The sequence below is a fragment of the Oculina patagonica genome, chromosome 1 (genome assembly GCF_052425735.1).
Source record: "Oculina patagonica isolate OP01 chromosome 1, crgOcupat, whole genome shotgun sequence".
In the NCBI taxonomy this organism is placed as follows: Eukaryota; Metazoa; Cnidaria; class Anthozoa; order Scleractinia; family Oculinidae; genus Oculina; species Oculina patagonica.
Window position 1 is genome coordinate 28528319 of NC_135758.1, and position 20554 is coordinate 28548872.

General features: G+C 38.7%; 1 protein-coding gene across 2 annotated transcripts in view; it reads left to right on the forward strand.

Moving 5' to 3' along the window:
* Positions 1 to 197: 197 nt before the first annotated feature.
* Positions 198 to 20554, forward strand: part of LOC144662309 (melanocortin receptor 3-like) — an 89167-nt gene continuing 68810 nt past the window's right edge. The window contains exons 1-3 of one of the 2 annotated variants that reach the window (XM_078523097.1): positions 198 to 242; positions 15165 to 15227; positions 16349 to 18941. In XM_078523097.1, coding sequence (XP_078379223.1) covers positions 16375 to 17325 — 951 coding nt within the window. In that variant the 5' untranslated portion in view covers positions 198 to 242; positions 15165 to 15227; positions 16349 to 16374 and the 3' untranslated portion in view covers positions 17326 to 18941. Of the gene's footprint in view, positions 243 to 14918; positions 15228 to 16348; positions 18942 to 20554 lie in introns of those variants that run through there. The other variant, XR_013572426.1, reaches the window with a different exon arrangement.

Consider the following 20554-nt stretch of genomic DNA (forward strand, 5'->3'; position numbering starts at 1 on the left):
AAGGAAAATTCTTCAAACATTTTTCTTAAAATTCCGAGTTAACACCGAACAACGTCTCCGGGGTCACTCTTAGAATATTTTTAGGGTGTCCCCCCGGTTAAAGAAAACCCTATCTTCTTTCGGACCAAATTTTATGAGTTTCAGATGTTATTTATAACCTCACTTTTATCATCTGTACATTATTCAGGACCTAAGGCGATTGTTGAACCGGCTTCATCAGACTCAATACTGGGACCTTTTTGGTAATATATATTTCTTTCCTTTTCGTTTCACACTGTAAAATGTCACGGGATCTTGAAATAAGCCGGCATACTTTGAACCAAACAGACAATAACCTTATTTCACATAAATTAAAAGTTCAAAAATATCTTGGTAGAAAAAAAAAACCTACATAGCTAGTATAGGTTCGCACATCTCGCCCTCAGCACGGGTAGCCTAAACTATTCGAGAGCCGTGAACATCAAAAAGCATTACGTAATAGCCACAACATAAGAGTTTGTTTGAAAATGTCACGATCGTACTCAGGATTTCGAACTATGGAAAAGAAATTCGTGACTTGTGTTTTTGCGGCGTTTTGGCGCCGCGATATCAGCCAGTTTTTAGTTTCACTGTTTTGATCTCCTAATTAAGTGAAATAAAGTGGAATTGCTTTAAAACGGCCCAAAACGCCACGGATATACAAGTTGCACACTGAAGAGAAGAAGTAAGTCGTTTTTGTTGATTTTTCCTATATTTCGAACTAATATTTAGGATCGTTACACCGTGTGTTTAAGCTGTTACGTAATGCCATTTGATACTTTGACGCGGCGGATTCCCAAGGAGTTTGGGTTTTCTATTCTCGCCCTCCTGCAATTCTTAATTTATATTTTTAGAACATGTTTGTGTGCATGAATTTTCAAAAAAAATTGGTCTCTTTAGGAGAAAAGTCTTCAAATTATCTCATCTAATCAAAATTGATACAATCATGCTCAACAGTAGGCTTTGTAAATCATTAATTTATTAACAGCTTTAGCGCACCTTTTAAAAGATGTTTTCACAAGTTTGTTGCGCGCGTCAGTTTCCCCAAAAAAACCGGAATGATTTTGACGTAGAGTTTGAACAAACACGTATTTCTGTTTGTAGACTCTTTTTGGATTGTCCGCCATGAATTAAAGCCGTGATATCAAGACTATACTTTGAACAGCATCTCACATGCAAAAGATAAATCTTATTAATCAGTCGTCTGTCACAATTATTCAGAAAAACAAAAGTGGCAAATATTTTTTGAGATACCCAATCATTCAGTCCGGTTCAACTTAAAGTTTTTTATCCTTTTTTAATTTTTTTTTTTCGACTAGCGAAGAACTCGGTAACACGATTTCGATGAACAAAGTTATGAGTTTCTAAAGAAACTGTTAAACTGCGTCGGCGGACATGTAAAACACTTTGTTGATTATCAACTGGAAGCTAAGCTGATTAAGGTAAATAAACGGCTGTGGCGGATTGGCTATTGCAACATCGGTAACAATTTATCTTGTTTTGTTGATGTTTTTTGCGAAGTTCTACTTTTAATCAAGAGAGGATGAGGGGACAGAGAGGGACTTAGAGGGCGTCGGCCGGGATATGTCAAAGACACCGTTTTGCACGCGGCTAAATATAACTTTTCTGTCTTTGACATATCCCAAGGCTTAGACTAGGAGAGTACCTCTCTATCCCCTCATCCTCTCTTGTTTTAATGTAGTAGTCTATTATAAAAGGCTTTCAAATATAACGCCCCTGCAGCGTTTAATCGAGCAAATAGATAATAGCCTGTGTACAGCCGTGCCGCTCCCCTCAGAAAAATCGGGGAGGGAACGTCTGTGTTTTGGCGACGTTAATCGTGTTCCAGTATCCTGCTGTTATCGATTTAATTTTCACATAAATTATTATATCGGATATCCGGATGACCGAATTTGAAACATGCGGTTCCAAATATAACTCAACAGAGTTAAGACGGGAGATAAAACATCATCGAGCTCAAGAAACAAAGCGCTAGATCAATAAAATGCAAGAAGCATAACGTTTACAGCACAAAATCGAATAACCAACCTTCTTCGTTCTCCAAGTAAAGCTACAACAGTTTTCGGCAAAGCCAGACACTGTAATTCGTACAATACATTGTGCAACAGTATTAGTTAAATTCAAGAAGTCATTCGCCTTCACGGATAATTGTCAAAGCTTGTCCTTCCAAACCAATCATTTTAAATCGAAATGAGCCAAAACAAACCGCACTAACGAGAGATGTGGCAAATTTTAGAGGTTTCAAACTACAGCGCAGAAATTTTCGAGACCACGGTCTTCACCAAACTACGGCTCTTTCCAACTTGTCCTCGTTAAAATAATACTGCATATCATTTATTATTGTGCCCTTCAGAAACAAGTGAGACGCAAAAGCCGGGCGCAAAAGGCTGGAAAAAACACAACCTAAAATAGTTACTACTAAAATGATAATTACCGTTCCTGCACATGAACTCCCTGACGGCAGAAGATCGTGCGGAATTTGGACGTAACACCTCTCTTGGAACAACAACAGAATAATTTCATTCGAAATGCGGGGTTTACAAAGCGATTAGAACTTGGTAGGCAAATGTAACTGACTTTGCGACCGAAATTCTTCAAACCGTATGAACGAAATACGCTGAAACTCGGCACAAACCTTTGCAATATCCTGTTCTAGCTGCAGCTTAAAAAAAAATGCAAAACAAATCTTTTAAGATATTAGCTAGCGATGCCGGTCCTGCAAGCTTGCGGGAATTTATAACAACAAGACGCTCCACCTATAACCTCAGAGGCAACACAATTGTGGACCTTCCGAAAGTAAATTCAACAAAATATGGCCTTAAATCGTGGAGATATACTTAATAAAATTTTAATCTTTTTTTTTTAATTTGTAAATTTTAAATTTTTATATTTTTAATCTTAGTTAGACAATATTGTAATTCGTAGTTATTCTTAATTATAGCTTAATTCATTTTTATACACTTCCAAGAAGTTTCTATTTTTTTTATTTTGTATTTTTATTTCGTGGCGCACCTGAAAACTAGCTGTTTAGCTAAGTGTTGCTGACCACGTTAAATAAAGATTGTATTGTATTGTAAATCGACAAATTTTTCACAATTTGAAATAACGTCATTTGTTTGATATTTTCAAAAATTCGGCTGAAAACAATCCATCTTTATTGACTGCTAACATTTGATGTATATACACGATCTTTTTAACTTTTACATACAAGATTAAGGTGACATCAGCCTCAAAACTGACTGGTACTAGGTTATTATAAGTATCACATTTATGCGACGGTCAAGACAGACGCATAACACAACAGTTTTTAAATGTAAAATAAAGATGTCGCTCGTTCAGGAAATCTACGGAGTGGATTTTCCTGTAAGTTGTTGTGAGTAAACTTCAACTGTTTGGCAGCATTTTGGGGCAATTACAAAAAAATTCACCGTGGCATTTTAAAAATAATCGCATTTTATTAAAAACGAAGGCTTCCGAAAATCGCTCATAACTTAAACAAATCACGTTTGATCGCCATACAATTTATCATTTTATATATGAAATTTCAGTCCGTACTGCGCAATCTCGGTTGCAATGTTTATGTGAGCCTCACACGAAGGTTTGTTTACAAGCAAAACTAAAAATTCCGTCACAAACTTACCTTTTTCTTCATTATTAACGCCAGATATTCTTGTAGAACAAATAATAACGGGTAGAAGAACCTTGACGCTATTTCAAACCGACGTTTCAGCTCATCGGGAATTCTTGAACGAAACGAACCGTAATGGCGGACTAAAAAACTTCATGTATGCTGTCATCGAAGTGTAACGTTTCAACGAATTCAAAACCAATCTCGTACCCAGAGTCCATGTTCCCCTTGACCAGCGGTCGGAAAAATTGATTCAAAACAAAAACGAAAACAAACCCCGAGTCTGCGCAGTACGGACTGGAAATCAGCTTTAAGTATTATTCTTTCAGATTCTCAAAGATCTAAGCAATCGCTTCATGTTTTCCCGTTTTAAAACGGGCTTAAAAAAGGGAACTGTCAGCCGCATAAATACCCGCGGGCCACCTTAAGGCCCGAATAGGACCAACAATTGCCTGCATTTCGGTAATTTTTATTTTGTGTGTGTGTGTGTGTACATTTCAACTTAATTCGCCCGTAATATTTCTTTTACAAATCTAATGGCGTGTAAACGGCAATATATGATTTAAGAGAATGTATCCTTAAGATCCACAAACTTAATTTGGCTCATTAAATAGAATTCGCTCAAAATCTCTCCAGTAATTTCTTATTATAAGTAAGTAACAAATATGGAATTAGACTGGAGAAAAATTGTTTTCTTTATGAAATCTGGATAAAAACTTTTTACACATCCTGGTAGCCTCGACGGCCATTGGCCGGATCGTGAAATTTGGTAAAGTCCAACCATTCGCTCTAATACAAATATTGCAGCTACATCGCTAAAATACCGATACTTGTGAACAACAAGTCTTGGCCTTTTAAACTGGATGAACCGCATTGAACAACTTTGATTATCAAGAAAGAGACGAGGATCTAAATTTTGGCTATTTTGGACGTTAAAGGCCAGCTCAAATTTTCCTTAACTTTATGTAGTAAAATATCAAAAGTGGCTCGTACTCACAAGTTAAACTGCATATCAGCGGCAAGCTCCATCCTTCCACTCTGAGAATATGTAAAAATATTTGGCCGTTCTCTACTCCTTCGATTGTTGACAAGGGGCGAAACAAGTGCTACTCGGCGGATTTCGCCATGTTGTCGTCATAACAATTCGAACCAACTTCAGTACCAAAAAGAGGAAAATTTTGTTAGATCACTAGTACATTTATCTCGCAGCGAAGGAAGAAATCACCTTGCAATCCGCTTTAATCTGAACGGAAATTATCACGTCGAGATAGTCCATTTTAGAGCAACTTTTACAGCCACATATCGATCTTCTACTGCACGCCATCTTGGTTTTAACTTCCGCTGACCAGTTTAAACGGTCAGTATAAAACATGGACTGCGGACTGCGGACTGCGGACTGGGTATAAAACACGGAGAACACGGACTGGGGTATAAAATGCGGACTCAAACTGTGGACTGGGACTGGACTGCGGACTGGGTATAGAATACGGACTACGGTATAAAACGCGGACTGAGCATATAAAATGCGTTTAAAAGCGAATAACGACATCCCTTCAAGGATGTATACTTGAGCAAAACAATTTAGCTACAGGTTTTTTACTTTAACAGCAAACCGCAAACAGCCGTTTAAGGTTAGTTGTTTGGCGTTTGAGGTATCATAAATTCCACCGGTTTAGCTAGACGTCTCCAACCTCGAGCAAATTCGCGTAGAAAACAAGTTAACTAAAAGGAAAGATGACTTGTCAAATTCTAAAATTCAAAATTACCAGTAATCCGGTCTAACGCCGCTTTTTTATTGACGGTTGTTGAAGGCGGCACGAAGAAAAGCACACAAACTGCTCGTCAAGATTCACCGCAAAATCAAAATTTATTTTTTCTTTCACGATAAATACAATTCTCTCAAAAAATGCTCTGCTCGGTATCTGTGAAAGAAGACGCTTACCTTAATTAACGCTCACATCGTTCTTGAAATTTGACTGGTTCGCCTTCAAAACATTCGTCCGTTCCACTGGATGTTTTTTGAGAAATATACGGTGAGTTTCCGAGAATTTACTTGCGAGCTTTCCGCTGCCATATTGGATTTTTGACATATACAAGTGCTTGTTTTTCAAAAGAAGACAAAATGCTCAATCTGCACTCTTTCAACTTGAATTTTTTCTCTGCGTCTTGACAAATAACTACTTCGGATATCTATAGCATCAATACGTGAGATAACTAAAAAAAAATAAAAGAGAAGAAACCTTGAGGGAAATCACCAACGTAAAAAGCTACCTTTTGCCGTCGAAAACGTACGTTGAAAACTTCAAACGTGACCCCGGGGCCTGGTCACGTGATTCCTAGACCTTTGCGATTTGACGTTTATAGCCGAAAACCTGAATCTAAATGTCTCTATTGTTCGTGCCAAAACTGTGCGGATGATTCATGTAACGCAACGGCGTATGTGACGTTTGTTATCGTTGTCGCCCCGTATTGCACTGTTGTTTGTTATCAAAGATAGTGAATAAATCTTGTTCAAAGTTTACCGTTTCGTCTTCCGTTGAACTTGTAGGGATTCACCACGAACAATTATGATCTTCCTCTGCAAAGTTCCTTAATACAGTCAAAACAAGCTACCTTACGGAGCCCCTTACAGTCAAAACAACAAAAGAGTAAATTATTTCGTTTAGGAATTTTATTTCTTTAACATTCCATTTTCGAAATGAATTATTCCTTGTTAAAACGGCAGCGTCGATGTTGCGATTCAAAACTCCGGTTCCTAACTCGAATGTTGAGAGGATTATCGTCTGGCTTCACGTGACAGACACGTACGAATTTTGCCGAAATTTGCTTGTTTTCGCTACACTAACACACGGTTTGTTTTCACGTTTCGCCATTCGCTTATTCAACACCCCTCAGGGCCTGTTTATATGGAGGAGAGTTGTCCCTGGCAGGAGGGTTACCCTCTCCCCCGAGCCATCTTTTGCCGAGCGTTTAGATGAGAAAGTTGTCCCTGTTGACCGAGCCAAAACTTGGCCCTCTCGGTTCATAAGACTGGCGAGAGTTGTTTTGAAACATCTATTATGTCTGCTTTTTCTAAAATCAGGAACGCTGAATCGTCGACCAAGACCATTTTTTGGACTAATTTACCGCCGACTTTGATTTCAATTTATCTGCACTTTTGTTTTTGCTGATTTTAGCGTTTGCGCATGCTTCGTATGTGTCAACTTGTCCCTGGTAGGCGAGGCAAAAATAACCAAACTGTTTATATGGAAAAAAGTTGGCTCGCTCCCCAGGGTCACCCTCCCTTCAAAGCGAGTGACCCTCCACCCAGGGTCACCCTGCCCCCCGAGTCAACTTTGCAATTTCTCATATAAACGGTTCGCAGCTATTTATAAAGAAACGTATGAAAAGCTCTCTCGCCCGGGGTGGCTCGGTATGGAGGGTAACCCTCCTACCAGGGACAACTCTCCTCCATATAAACAGGCCCTCAGACTCCTGTAATACCAAAAAGAGGTACGAAATTTCAAGTACAGAAGAAGCTAAAAAGTTCTACTGGCAGAAGAGAAAAACATACGGGGAAAAACGTCTGACCCGGTTTTCATTGTCATGCAAATTAGGATTGTTTGTCAAATTCTCACGTGCCTGCCGCTCCCGGGGGGGGGGGGGAATACTCAAAAAAAGTTTTATACGGGGAGGCTCCGCCCCAAGTTCTAACCCCTTACCCTTTCATATACCATTTTTGACAGAAATTGTACCCCTTTCGTATACCTTTAACTGAAAAGGTATCCCTTTCATATACCTAAGAAACATGGCGTGGACTTAAAATAGGACGTTTTCTTGTCATTTTTATGAAGCGCCTATTAAATTAAAATAATACAGCCATAAATTGCGTTTGTTCGAAATATTTTAATTAAAGGCCCTTTTAAATAGCCAAATGACAGATTTCCATACCCTTTCATATACTTAAACTCGTGAAATCCCTACCCTTTTATATACCTGAAGCCTGAAAAAGGTACGCCTTTTGGGCGGAGCCTCCCCGTATAGGCCATTATAGGGAGTACCCCCCCCCCCCCCCACCCCGGGCTATGATGATAACTAACTCGAACCTTCAAGGGAGATCGAAACAGGTTTGAGATATCGGGAGTTCGAGTTAGCAAGGGTAATAAATTATTAGGGAAAAAACCACCTGGAGGATCGGAGAAGGTTCGAGTTATCTGTAATGAAATCGACAACATTATATAAAGTTTTGAGTCGAGTCTCCACTGCAACTCCGATTCAAGAATCAAAGACCAAAACGAATGAAACAAACACAAATTTTAAGTTCCTCACAATTGGAGGAATTTTAAGTTGTTTTGACAGTACTTTGCTGTAACCTACGAGCAGGCTTTCTGCAGGAAAAAAGGCTAACTTTATCGAGCTAGCCTTGCTTCTAGCTATTTTTAACATCAGGTCACGTTTGGTAGCATTTTGCATGCTTAGTCTGCATTTTATACCGCAGTCCATGTTTTATACCCAGTCCGCAGTTTGAGTCCTCATTTTATACCCCAGTCCGTGTTTTATACCCAGTCCGCAGTCCGCAGTCCGCAGTCCGCAGTCCGCAGTCCGCAGTCCGCAGTCCGCAGTCCGCAGTCCATATTTTATACTGACCGACTAAACTGGTCAGCGGATGTTAAAACCAAGATGGCGTGCAGTAGAAGATCGATATGTGGCTGTAAAAGTTGCTCTAAAATGGACTATCTCGACGTGATAATTTCCGTTCAGATTAAAGCGGATTGCAGGGTGATTTCTTCCTTCGCTGCGAGATAAATGTACTAGTGATCTAACAAAATTCTCCTCTTTTTGGTACTGAAGTTGGTTCGAATTGTTATGATGACAACATGGCGAAATCCGCCGAGTAGCACTTGTTTCGCCCCTTGTCAACAATCGAAGGAGTAGAGAACGGCCAAATATTTTTACATATTCTCAGAGTGGAAGGATGGAGCTTGCCGCTGATATGCAGTTTAACTTGTGAGTACGAGCCACTTTTGATATTTTACTACATAAAGTTAAGGAAAATTTGAGCTGGCCTTTAACGTCCAAAATAGCCAAAATTTAGATCCTCGTCTCTTTCTTGATAATCAAAGTTGTTCAATGCGGTTCATCCAGTTTAAAAGGCCAAGACTTGTTGTTCACAAGTATCGGTATTTTAGCGATGTAGCTGCAATATTTGTATTAGAGCGAATGGTTGGACTTTACCAAATTTCACGATCCGGCCAATGGCCGTCGAGGCTACCAGGATGTGTAAAAAGTTTTTATCCAGATTTCATAAAGAAAACAATTTTTCTCCAGTCTAATTCCATATTTGTTACTTACTTATAATAAGAAATTACTGGAGAGATTTTGAGCGAATTCTATTTAATGAGCCAAATTAAGTTTGTGGATCTTAAGGATACATTCTCTTAATTTGGCTACTAGGGTCACAGATTTGTTCAAAGTAGTTCAAAAATAGTTTTTTTGCACTTAAATTGTGGGAACTGCATGAACAATATACAATGGCAGACAATGGTTCGTAAAGCTTTATTAAAGGGACCGTGTCATGGATTTAAGCCAAACTCAGGCATGGGAAATAACCATCAAATTCGTTTAAATATATAATAACCTCTTAAACAATGAAGGAATATTTAAATAACACACCAAATGCAAAAGAAGGTACGGATGGCCAAAAGTGTCGAAGATTGAAACGGATCAGTGCGATATGGGTTTTTGAAATGTGGTCCGGCGGAACAGTTTTACAGTTAATCCCAGGCACTTTTAGCATCACGTTTACCGCAAACGGCGAACCTGAGGAGATCACGTGACCACCGCTTTGCCGTCACGTTTGCAGTTTGCGGTTCCCGTTTCCACGGGAAGAAGGCGCCCCAGCGGTAAGCGACTTACGGGAAGGTTTTTTGACCGCTTAACGAAACCAACTCATCTAAAACTAAAACTAAAAAAACCGAGTGGTGAAAGAAGTTGAAAACAAAATGGCGGCTCGACGTTCCTTAACATGTGTATGCAAAGAAGCACAGTTGTGGAGTTCTGCAATCTATGCCTTCTTGTGTTTCAAGAGAATGCCTTTAAGATAGCCAAACACTTGCCAAGACGTGAAACTGGGGATCAAGGTGCCCAGCGAAGGTCAAAATAAAATAAAAAGACGTCAACGCCATGCTTAAGTCAATTTTGGTGACGACGGCAAACGGGAAACCTCAAACCGCTAGCAGCTATTTGCCGCTTGCCGTAAACGCGATGCTAAAGGTCTCTCTTGTCTGCTTGTTAACGCCCGGGAGACACATTTGGCTGCAATGAAGCTATGACTTTGCCATTGAGAATCATATAATTTATTTCTTTGCAAACATTTAGTTTCATGAGTAATGTTAGGCAAAATTTAATAACGTAAAATAAACTTAGCCGTGACACAGTCCCTTTAATCCCCCGGAGCCTATTTCTTTTTGAGACCTTTTGAAGGGGATTTTATTGAGAGGGGAAGGCTTAATGTAGTTTTCACGGTTTAAAATAAAATCCAGGTGGCACTTATACGATGGATTAACTTGAAATTAAATTCGTTCAGTTTAGTTTCCTTAAATGTATACGTGCTTACGCGTTTCTTATGGTTTTGCGGTGCTGCGCTTAGTGATGTATTAGTGATTGGTTAAAAAAGCACTCGCGCCACCACAGGCAGCCCAAGCTAACGATAAGAGCCACAGTACTCTAAGACTCAATTTATAAGGATTTGTATGGGAATGAAACAGTTTTCTTTTACGATATAAAAATTCGAACGTTTTATGAATAAAATTGACTTACAATGTTGCTGTTTCGTGTTCTTTCTTGTTTGCCAGCTTCTCGAGCCAATTTGAAGCGATTTGGACGAGTTATTGCTTTGCGAAATTTTGAACACGTGTACTTTATTAATATTCCCAAGGCTGGAAACTATTTTCGACAGCATCTCACTCGAAGCAAAATATCTTCCGTGAAATTGGTCAAATCGCTACAGAATTTCCAACACCGTAATCTCCGGTAATTTCTCTTTCCTATCGTTGTCCATTTGGTTCCGAGTGCCCTAGTGAAGCGTAGAAAATTCTTCCGAAGTGCGAGTTTTGCTTTTCTTGTTATGCGCGGCCCATCAAACCACACACAAAATGGCGTCAGGTCGACAAAATCGACTTCAGCGGTGGGGGCATGGAGTTATTGTTACTTACTCCAAAATACGCTGTGAGACCCGGAGAGGGCGATTTTCTACAGGAAATAGAATATCACCGGCACGTGATTCCTTAAACGCCGGTTTTTATTTCCTGTAGAAAATCGCCCTCTCCGGGTCTCACAGCGTATTTTGGAGTAAGTAACAATAACTCCATGCCCCCACCGCTGAAGTCGATTTTGTCGACCTGACGCCATTTTGTGTGTGGTTTGATGGGCCGCGCATAACAAGAAAAGCAAAACTCGCACTTCGGAAGAATTTTCTACGCTTCACTAGGGCACTCGGAACCAAATGGACAACTAATAGGAAAGAGAAATTACCGGAGATTACGGTGCTGGAAATTCTGTAGCGATTTGACCAATTTCACGGAAGATATTTTGCTTCGAGTGAGATGCTGTCGAAAATAGTTTCCAGCCTTGGGAATATTAATAAAGTACACGTGTTCAAAATTTCGCAAAGCAATAACTCGTCCAAATCGCTTCAAATTGGCTCGAGGAGCTGGCAAACAAGAAAGAACACGAAACAGCAACATTGTAAGTCAATTTTATTCATAAAACGTTCGAATTTTTATATCGTAAAAGAAAACTGTTTCATTCCCATACAAATCCTTATAAATTGAGTCTTAGAGTACTGTGGCTCTTATCGTTAGCTTGGGCTGCCTGTGGCGCCACTTTCTCGACCAATCATGAGTCAACAAAAACCAAACGTGACTCACTTACACACGATTTGCAGTTGCTTCAAGCCCTGATTGATTCACTGAATTGTCTGTGCCCTCTGTGATTGATCAGAATGATTGCTTTGGTTTTGGTTTTAGCGGAGCTCCACAGCGGCCCGAAGGGCCGCAGAGCGGAGCCCCATACCCATAGAAAATTCACAGAAATAGGAAAACCATGAACTTGAGTTTTCATGGTCATCATGGCTAGCGGCATGGCTCGCGGGCGCGTACGTACGGCGTCCGTACGGTGTCGCACACTTCAGAAATAGATAAACCCTCATCTATTTGTTACTGGGCATCCAAGTTATGGTCAATTGACAGCTGTCAATACAAGGTATCCGTTGACCAGTATCACGTGATCATATCGCGGGCTCAGGTGTATATTTCATCGAGGTAACCCGTTTTTATAAAGTTGACCGCTGACCAAAAAATGGTTTTTCTATTGGATTGCGGGCTCATTAACTATTTTTTATGCCTACGGTCAGTGAATTCAGATATTTTAATAAAGGGCAAAGTAAATTACCGGGGAGCTCCGCTTTTAGGCTTGGCTAAATCTATTTAATACTATACTCAATCGAAAATCACTCTAATATACCTGCGAATGCTTGCGTGTACACAGGTCACCAAGATTCACTATAAAGACAATCGTTTTCCCTAGAGTTTATGGGCGGAAAAGAGTGAATTTTGTTTATCATACTAAACCTTTGTTTCGTCAAGTCTGATGACAGAGAACAGTAAAAGCAAACTGCTGAAGAAGCTTTCAGAAGCCGCTTTTAGTGTCAGATATATGCAATATTATTTTTCACATGGCTCGTTTTCCTTTGTTCTTCCAGGCTGATTATATTGAATAAACCCCGCTAATTAGCAACTGTCTGAAAAGCTGGGGGCGGCTTTGATTGTAACAGGGGAGAGCGGGGCTGATATTCTAATATTCCTCTAGGGGGATATCAGAGTTGAAAATCCCCTAGGGGAATATTACGGTAATATTCCCCTCGTAGCACAGCCACAAGCTTCGCATTACAAACAAACCACAACTTTACTTTAATAACGTTACATTTATTTTACCTTGACCGTTGTTACATTTTAAATACTACTGAGCAATTGCTTAATTGAAAACATGAGATTTCGTTCCGGAACTCTTGCTTCGACGTTTGCTTTTTCAGAATTCCGAAGCAGTTCATTCCGTTCGGTTGCTATCACATTCCAAACACTCAAACACCAAAAGGTTACCTTTTTTAGTGTTCTTCGGGATCCTTTCACTGTTCCTGGCCAGCAGCTCTTTAATTTGTCATCTACGACGACGATATCTCTAGCCTCTTCCATTTGTTTCCGCATGGTTAAAGCTAAACAACCCTTCTGTCGCCTCCTCAATGCTAAACTGAGTGTTTTTGTAGTCCTCTTCCAGATTCTTAGAGGATAGCAATTTCTCCAAGTTATTGCCTGGATTTGTCGAAAAATTAGAACTTTCCTTCGCAGACTCACTCACTTCTGCCAACTTTACAGTAAAGTTGTGAAAAAAGGTGGTTACAAAGTTGTCGGAACTATTAGGCAATTACAAAATCCCAATGCGTACTTTCGGAATCTTTAATCTATTGTAAAGCTTGTTTGGCACGCATATTGATTGTTTTGGTCGGCATATCAAAAACAGAAAAATAGCCTGTTTATTATAAAATTTAACAATGTGGAAACCCCAGTGCGTCTTTTCGGAACCTTTTTCCTGTTGTTAAGTGTGTGTCGGGAAAAACATTTGTTTTTCTTCAGCGTACCTACATCAAAACAACGAAGAAAAGCGTGTTTCTTATTGCTTTTAGCCACTGTTAATACCTCGCCCATGTGAAAAATAAGCCTTTTCAGCAAATGTTTGGACCCTTTGGGTACGTTTTCAGAATATGCCGCAAGTAAACGTAGTAATAGTAGTAGTACTTGGACAGTTACTGTAGTTAAACTTTTGTGATGCGCATTTGATCATATCGATCATAGCATGTTAACTTGCGCAATATCAAAAACAAAAATTATATAAAGTAGCTGTCAAGAAAGGCAAATAATATTTATTATCATGATAATCTTTTCTTTTTGTCTGGTAATGGTGCCGTGGCCGTGGCCTTTTTGTGGCGTCTTTTAGATGTCCTTTTTCAACATCGTCTACGAACATCCCCATTACTATTGTGAAAGCCCACATCCTACCCGCCTCCCACCCCACAACCCAGACATTTTGTAGAGGATTTGTAAATGATCTAATAAACGCCCACTCTCAAATAAACGCCTCGTATCTAATAAACGCCTCCCCCTGAAGTCTAAAGTTTGTTTCAGATGCCCCTCTCTAATAACCTCACCCCCCCTGTCTTATAGACGTCCCCTCCAAGAATACGTAAGAATCACCTGAAAAACCAAGGAAATGCTCCATAGAGTACAATCACACAATATAGTTAGTTTATTGCTTGACTCGGACATCGACAAGCCCAAAAACGCCAACATGGTTGACCTCGATGACGATGAAAACGTCGATATCGAACTATGAACGACATCTGATCTCTAGGCTTTGCATTAGCGCAGATAAGATTAGTTCCTTACTCACCAACTCTGTTTTGTATCTTACTCCGCGAGCAAACTACGCTGACGTTGTTACAGTTATAAATAAACGCCTCATATCTATTTAACGCCTCCCCTGGCCTAGGACCCCGAAATTAAAGGTTGCGATATGGGAAGAAATAAAGATTAAACCCCGACATGCTGTCGTGTGGGGTAATCTATATGGCGGTGTGTACGAGAAGATTAGTAGTGAATTCTATCCGTTTGATTAAAATTAAAAAAATTGCAATTAGTATGGGTAATCAAATGGTGACGAGTGAAATTAATAAATAATTTTACGCGCATTTTGTCAAACTTCTAATAATTATAAGAAGTTTGACAAAATGCAAGTGAAATTATTTCCTAATTTCACGAGTATACCTTTTGATTACATTTTAATACCATAGTTGACAAATTACGCTTGCAATCGTAGGTTTTTGACTGGTATATTGCATCGCGAATTAACTCCGAGCTTTTAAAAGTTAATTGACCTAAGTCTTGAAGTCGTTTTGTTGTTTTGAAATATAAACTATCATCAAAAGTTTTATTACATGGCCAAGGCTAGCAGGCTAAGATGAAATTCAAGCGAAAATGTACCAAGTTTAAGCTTTAAAACATCTTTTATCCCTGACGCGCCATCCTGCCGCTAACTACGTTGCCATGGCAATTTTATAATTTCACATGTGAAATTATAAATTAACGTTAAAATTTCGCGCAAAAATTAAGGAGTAATTTGTCACCTATGATATTATAAACCTAATGCTTTTGCAAACAGCACCTGCAAGGTGTTCAAACGTCTCAGTATGAATTAATTCTCGGTTGACATTAGACAACTAGCACCCTTTCCGGTAAATACAACATAGGGTATCGTATATCTGAAAAGAATTAAGATAATGATTCCAATTATCTAGCCATCCTGCTACGAAGATATCTAGAACTTGAAAGGGACACTCTCCAAACAGTTGGAATTCCCACATTGCCTTCCACTCACAGTGTATTTTATTCCTCCTTTTATTCCGCAGACTTGGGCGAGTTCATTGTTTGTTGCGAAACGAAAAGACAAAATATTGACGATTTAACGAAAGGTGAGTATATTAAAAATTAGCGTTCATATATTCATTGACTTTAACACGGCACCAATTTTAAGAATAAATATGCCGTAAAAACTGCAGTGTATTAAACGAAGATGCCAGTTAATTCTGTTTGGCTACTGAAGGCCGGCTGGAAGATAAATTCTGTTTGGCCCGCTTGTCTTGTAAAGATCGCTGGGGCCAAACTTGGTATTTCTTAAAACCCTCCGATAGAAGCGTCGATCTTATACCATTGTTTGAAGAATAAACGATAGCATATATGGCAACAGAAAAGAGTGCGATGTGATTAATTCAAATAAGCTTTATATTTGTTTACCTGCACGTATCCTATTTAATGTGGTAAAGCCATCTGAGTTTCTTGAACGAATTAAAATATCACAAAAATACCAAAAATATACCGTAATGTAGTAAAAAATAACGACTGGTGACTGAAACCATATTCTACTGATTAACGAAAAGAAGAGTAAATTTTGAAAAGCCCAATTTAAAAATAATTTTTAAAAATGCAAAAGAAAGCGAAATAACTTAAGCAGTGGGGCATCAAATTTGAAACCGCTTTGTCAAAGCAAGGTGCGTTCACCGTTTTACCATTTTACATGCAATTGCGCATGTATATATGTATATTACGACCATTTTCTATGTGAAATATTTATTATTTCGATGTAAGTCAGTGCAGTGAATACTTATCTAGGCTTATCTAGGTTAAGGCGGCACTCCGCCGACCTTGTCGGGTTTTTTTTTGTTATCAGTTTCAGAATTGTTTATATCACATAAATATCAACAGAATGGTATGTAAATTCCATATAAGGAAAAAGCTGAATACCACTTAAAACTATGTAGGAACCTGTTTAAGCTAAATTGTAAAAATGCAGGTTCTTACTCACGGATTTTTACTGTACTACACATGTGAAATCTTTCGATTCCAAAATACTGAAATCTGTAGTGTGGTTTTGATAATCATTACATTTCAACGGGAATCGCGTAAAGAAAAAGCTCTTCCTAGTATAGTTCGTATATACTGTCTTATGAGTATTTTATTAAAGTTAAATTAAAGATTAGTCGAGTTAAAAGCTCTTGCAACATCCCTTACATCACTCAAAATATTGTTCTTGTAGGCTTGTAGATCAAGGACGATCAACGTATGGCTCAAAGCTTGTTAAACCTGCTTAACCAGTCATGCTGGAATTGTTCCACAAGCGCTCCTCAGCTGGAAACCACAGCATATCCTCAAGCCAGCGAAGTCTTAACTGAAGAGGAAGTGGTAATCCTATCTGTAGTTTGCGCCTTGGCCAGTGTTTTCGGAACCTTTGGGAACATTTTGGTGCTTCTTGCCGTCAGCAAAAACGACCACCTCCGGACGATACCTGATCTTTTCATCACGAGCCTGGCGGTCTCCGACTTTTCCGTCTGTGCGCTCTATTTGCCGATGTTAATTCACTCCTTCAACCGCAGTGTCGAAAACGAAATCTTGAAAATTGTACAAAGTTTCCTTGGTCATACCTCTATGGTCGCTTCCGCCACCAACATGTTCGCTGTGACAATCGATCGTGTTATTGCGATAAGATTCCCTTTTAAGTACATCGGAACCATGACAACGAAGCACGCATTGATTGGAATAGTGGTTGTCTGGATAATTTCTCTTACATTCGGAATCCTGTACGCTCCTAATTGGGTGCCAAGAATGTACATTGCAATTTACAGTGCTATCCTGTTAATCACAACCATAGTCATGTATATTTACATTTTCATCATTGCCAAACGACAGGAAAACAGAATTCAGAACATGCAACAGGGATCTGATGGGTCCGCGGCAGAGAAAAAAGTAGCTAAAACCATTTTTACAGTGGTGGGGATTTATGCCTTGTGCTGGCTACCTATCCTCCTTCTGCCAGCAATTGTCAACCCTTCAACGAAACCAGTTCTATTTTTAATGCGTTTCCAATGGGTGCAAACTGTACTGTCTTGTAACTCAGCATTTAATCCTTACATTTATTGCATGAGAAGTAGGAAATACCGCACAGCATTTGGCAAAATACTGCGAATACAACGTTACGTTGATCGCAATCAAGCAGAACTTTCATTGACATTATAACTAATGCGATGTGCACCAGCGACTTCAAAGATTGCCAAAAGCATTTCATGTTTGTCAAGATAGTTCAAAGATCTTTCAAAGATTTCCGAAGGACAACTAAGGCTCTTGATGATTGTCAATGATTGCCCAAGACTTTCGGACACTATCTGAAAGTTTGTGACCCGGACATTTTTCGAAATTTTTAAGAGAATTTTTGAAAGCCTTACTGTCCACAGTCTTAAATAATCATTAATATCTTAGTAACCTATAGAGCGCAATTAGAGTTACATCACAACAGTCTGAACAAATATCTCTCTTTAAAAAGAGGCTTTTTACTTTGATCTTTTATCTTCTGCCCAGGGTCCTTCGTTTTTCCGCCTGCTGAGGGCAGAAAGATGAAAGGCCCTGGGGAAGAGACTGCTCTTTAAACAGATTCTAAAAGCTTAAGCTTACTAGCGAGACTCATTTACGTCAGACTCGATATGCCAGCTTAGTTCGCCCTGTTATCAAACGACAAACTGAAGGAGGAAGAACATTTACCGTGACTGCCTGTTTAAGCCTGGAACAGTTTACCGCTATCTATGCGAAAAATACCAACTCTTATAATTAAATCTTTTAGGAACTCTCTTTGGAAGAGAATTTTTAAAGAACAGCAGCTTTTAAATAATTTCATTCTGTAATTTAGTTACACGTTTTACACTTTTTAATATTTTATCTCATATTTCTTGTATTTTTATTTGTTATATTGTCTCATAATTTATCCATAGTTTTAATATTCGTATTAGAGTGTATTTTTTTTTATATTTTATTGTAAATAATTTTAGAGGGCCACTGGTTTGTTAGTATTTTTATGCTATTTTAGTGTTACCCTTATTTACTTACTAATTCTGCTCGCCGCGAAAATAAAGATGGTGGCTCAGTGAAGATGGAACATGATGGCTTCTACTACGTGTGTTCAAAACAAGCCACAACCCCAGGAAATGTAACCTTTATCACGTTGAAACAAATGTTTTACCTAGTTTCAAAGATCACGTACCAGAGTAGTGAACTCTGGTATGGACTGTTTCATAACTTAAACGTTACTAAGTGATGCCACGCAAAACTAATTTGCACAATTTGTAATTTAAATTTACAAGAAATTACACTTACATTTTAACCTATAGACATATCTGGCAATTAAGTTCGTTTACGACGTAGGCTAACTAACTTGCCTGCTCTCTAAAATGACTGTGTATACCTCTTTGATACAACCAAGATTGCTAGCTTTGTGTGTTTCGTTACCGATATATAAATCATGTTTGTTAAAAACTTGTCACTTAGGCTTAGCCTTTTGTCTATAAAATAACAAATCCCTACGGGAAAAAAATTGTGTATATCCGTATTTTATATTGGAATAGATCTAAAACTGTTAAAGCCCATTGGTTGATAGTTAAAATGGCTTGTATATACAACTGAAGTGAAAACTCATTAAAACAGCTACTTGCAAGGATAAAATTTATAAGCGGAAACTTTGGTATAGTCAACTCTCTCTAAGACGAGCACCGTCGGGACCGGCACCAACTCAGAGAGGTGTCCGACTTATAGAGAGTCAAGGTAACGTGAAACCAGTAATTCTGAGAGGTAATAAAGTTGAACCTATGCACAATGAAAACATGTTTGTTTTATGTCTGTTTAAAGTTACTTATTTTAGCAATATTTGCAAAATGCGGGGACAAAAATTAATATCAGAAAATTGACTCATTTGTTCATTAAAATCGATAGTTTACTGCTTCTTTAAGTGTGCAGTAGATTTTTTAAACTGGACCATCTCTATATATATTCGCTTGTTCAATCAAACGATCACTGCTTTTAGTCTAAAAACCTATCTGTACACTTTGAAAATTCGAATAAGACTACAATAATATTAATAAAAAGACCGTATTCGCAAACAAAAGTTGGGAGCTTCTACAAACTGTAATACTGTTATTTACGTAAGTAGAAAACGACATCTTTGGTGCCCATACACTTAAGCAGAGAAGTAATCCGTTACAGAGGATTGGTTTTAGTGCGTAAGTTCTCAAGATGCTGATTAACTTTGCTTTATGTCGGTCCGAAGTTTTGAATTATTTTTCAGCAAAAAAGACACTTTTCAAGTGTCCGTTGTCCGCGTCTTAGAGAGGTGTCCGTCTTATAGGGAGTTTAGTTACAGTAAAATGACTGATAAACGGCAGGGACCATCAACAGGTGTCTATCTTATAGAGGTGTCCGTTTAGAGAAAGTTGACCGTAAAGAAGAGAGAGCAGTCAAACAAGAAATACTCATTGAAGGTAAGACGATGCTGACCCTAAAAACTGCGAATACATAATAGCTTCTGAAGTATTTCAGTTCAAGTTGTACTGCTACGAACTGTAATGCCTCCGCATTCTGTAATGTTACGTAGAGTGCTTGAGCAATTTTATGATTGTTTCTAAGTCTTCTAAGCTAAGCGTGTCACGATGTCACGAATATACGCATATTTAATAAACAAAGAGTGTCACGGTAGATATTGTTTGCCTTGCTGAAACTTTTGTCTCAAGTATTGTGTGCTATGATATGACGCGATAAAGTGTACCGCGAACCCGCGATATGACACGCGTGCGAATAGACAAGCGTGCGACATGGCATGCGTGTGACAAGACAAACGTATTTTCTGTAAATAGTGTGTAATATTGTTTAATTTATGTAAATAGTGTGAAATAATAAAATCTGAATCTGATTCGTAGGACAGCCAATCGCAACTTGAGTAAAAGACGACATCTGAGTACTCGATGCTTTTTTCTCGTGGAGAGTCACATTAAGACCAGACTTCTGGTTTAGACTCAACATAACTGAACCTCAACATAACTGAAAAATACTGTTTATAGCAACTGTGTTAACATTTAAATGGCCGAAATTAAACCCATTACCTGATAAGAGTAATGGATTCAACAGGAACCTTCAGATTGCAGTACGAGTAAGAGATTGAGTACGAGTACGACTTTTCAAACCTAGTGTTTATGCCTTGGATTATCACATTTCACACCAATACCGTACCTATAGTAGGGGGGGGGGGTCCTCCTTAACTACCGATTTGTTGCTAAGAAGGATTTCTGACCGTTAACTTTTGGCAACCAAACCTCTTACGGATGAGATTTTTGCACAACTTTGTTCTATTGAAGAGTCCTTCAAGAGTTTCAAAACACAGCCATATTTGACAAGTCACGTGACCAGAATAGAAAAAAACCCTTAAACT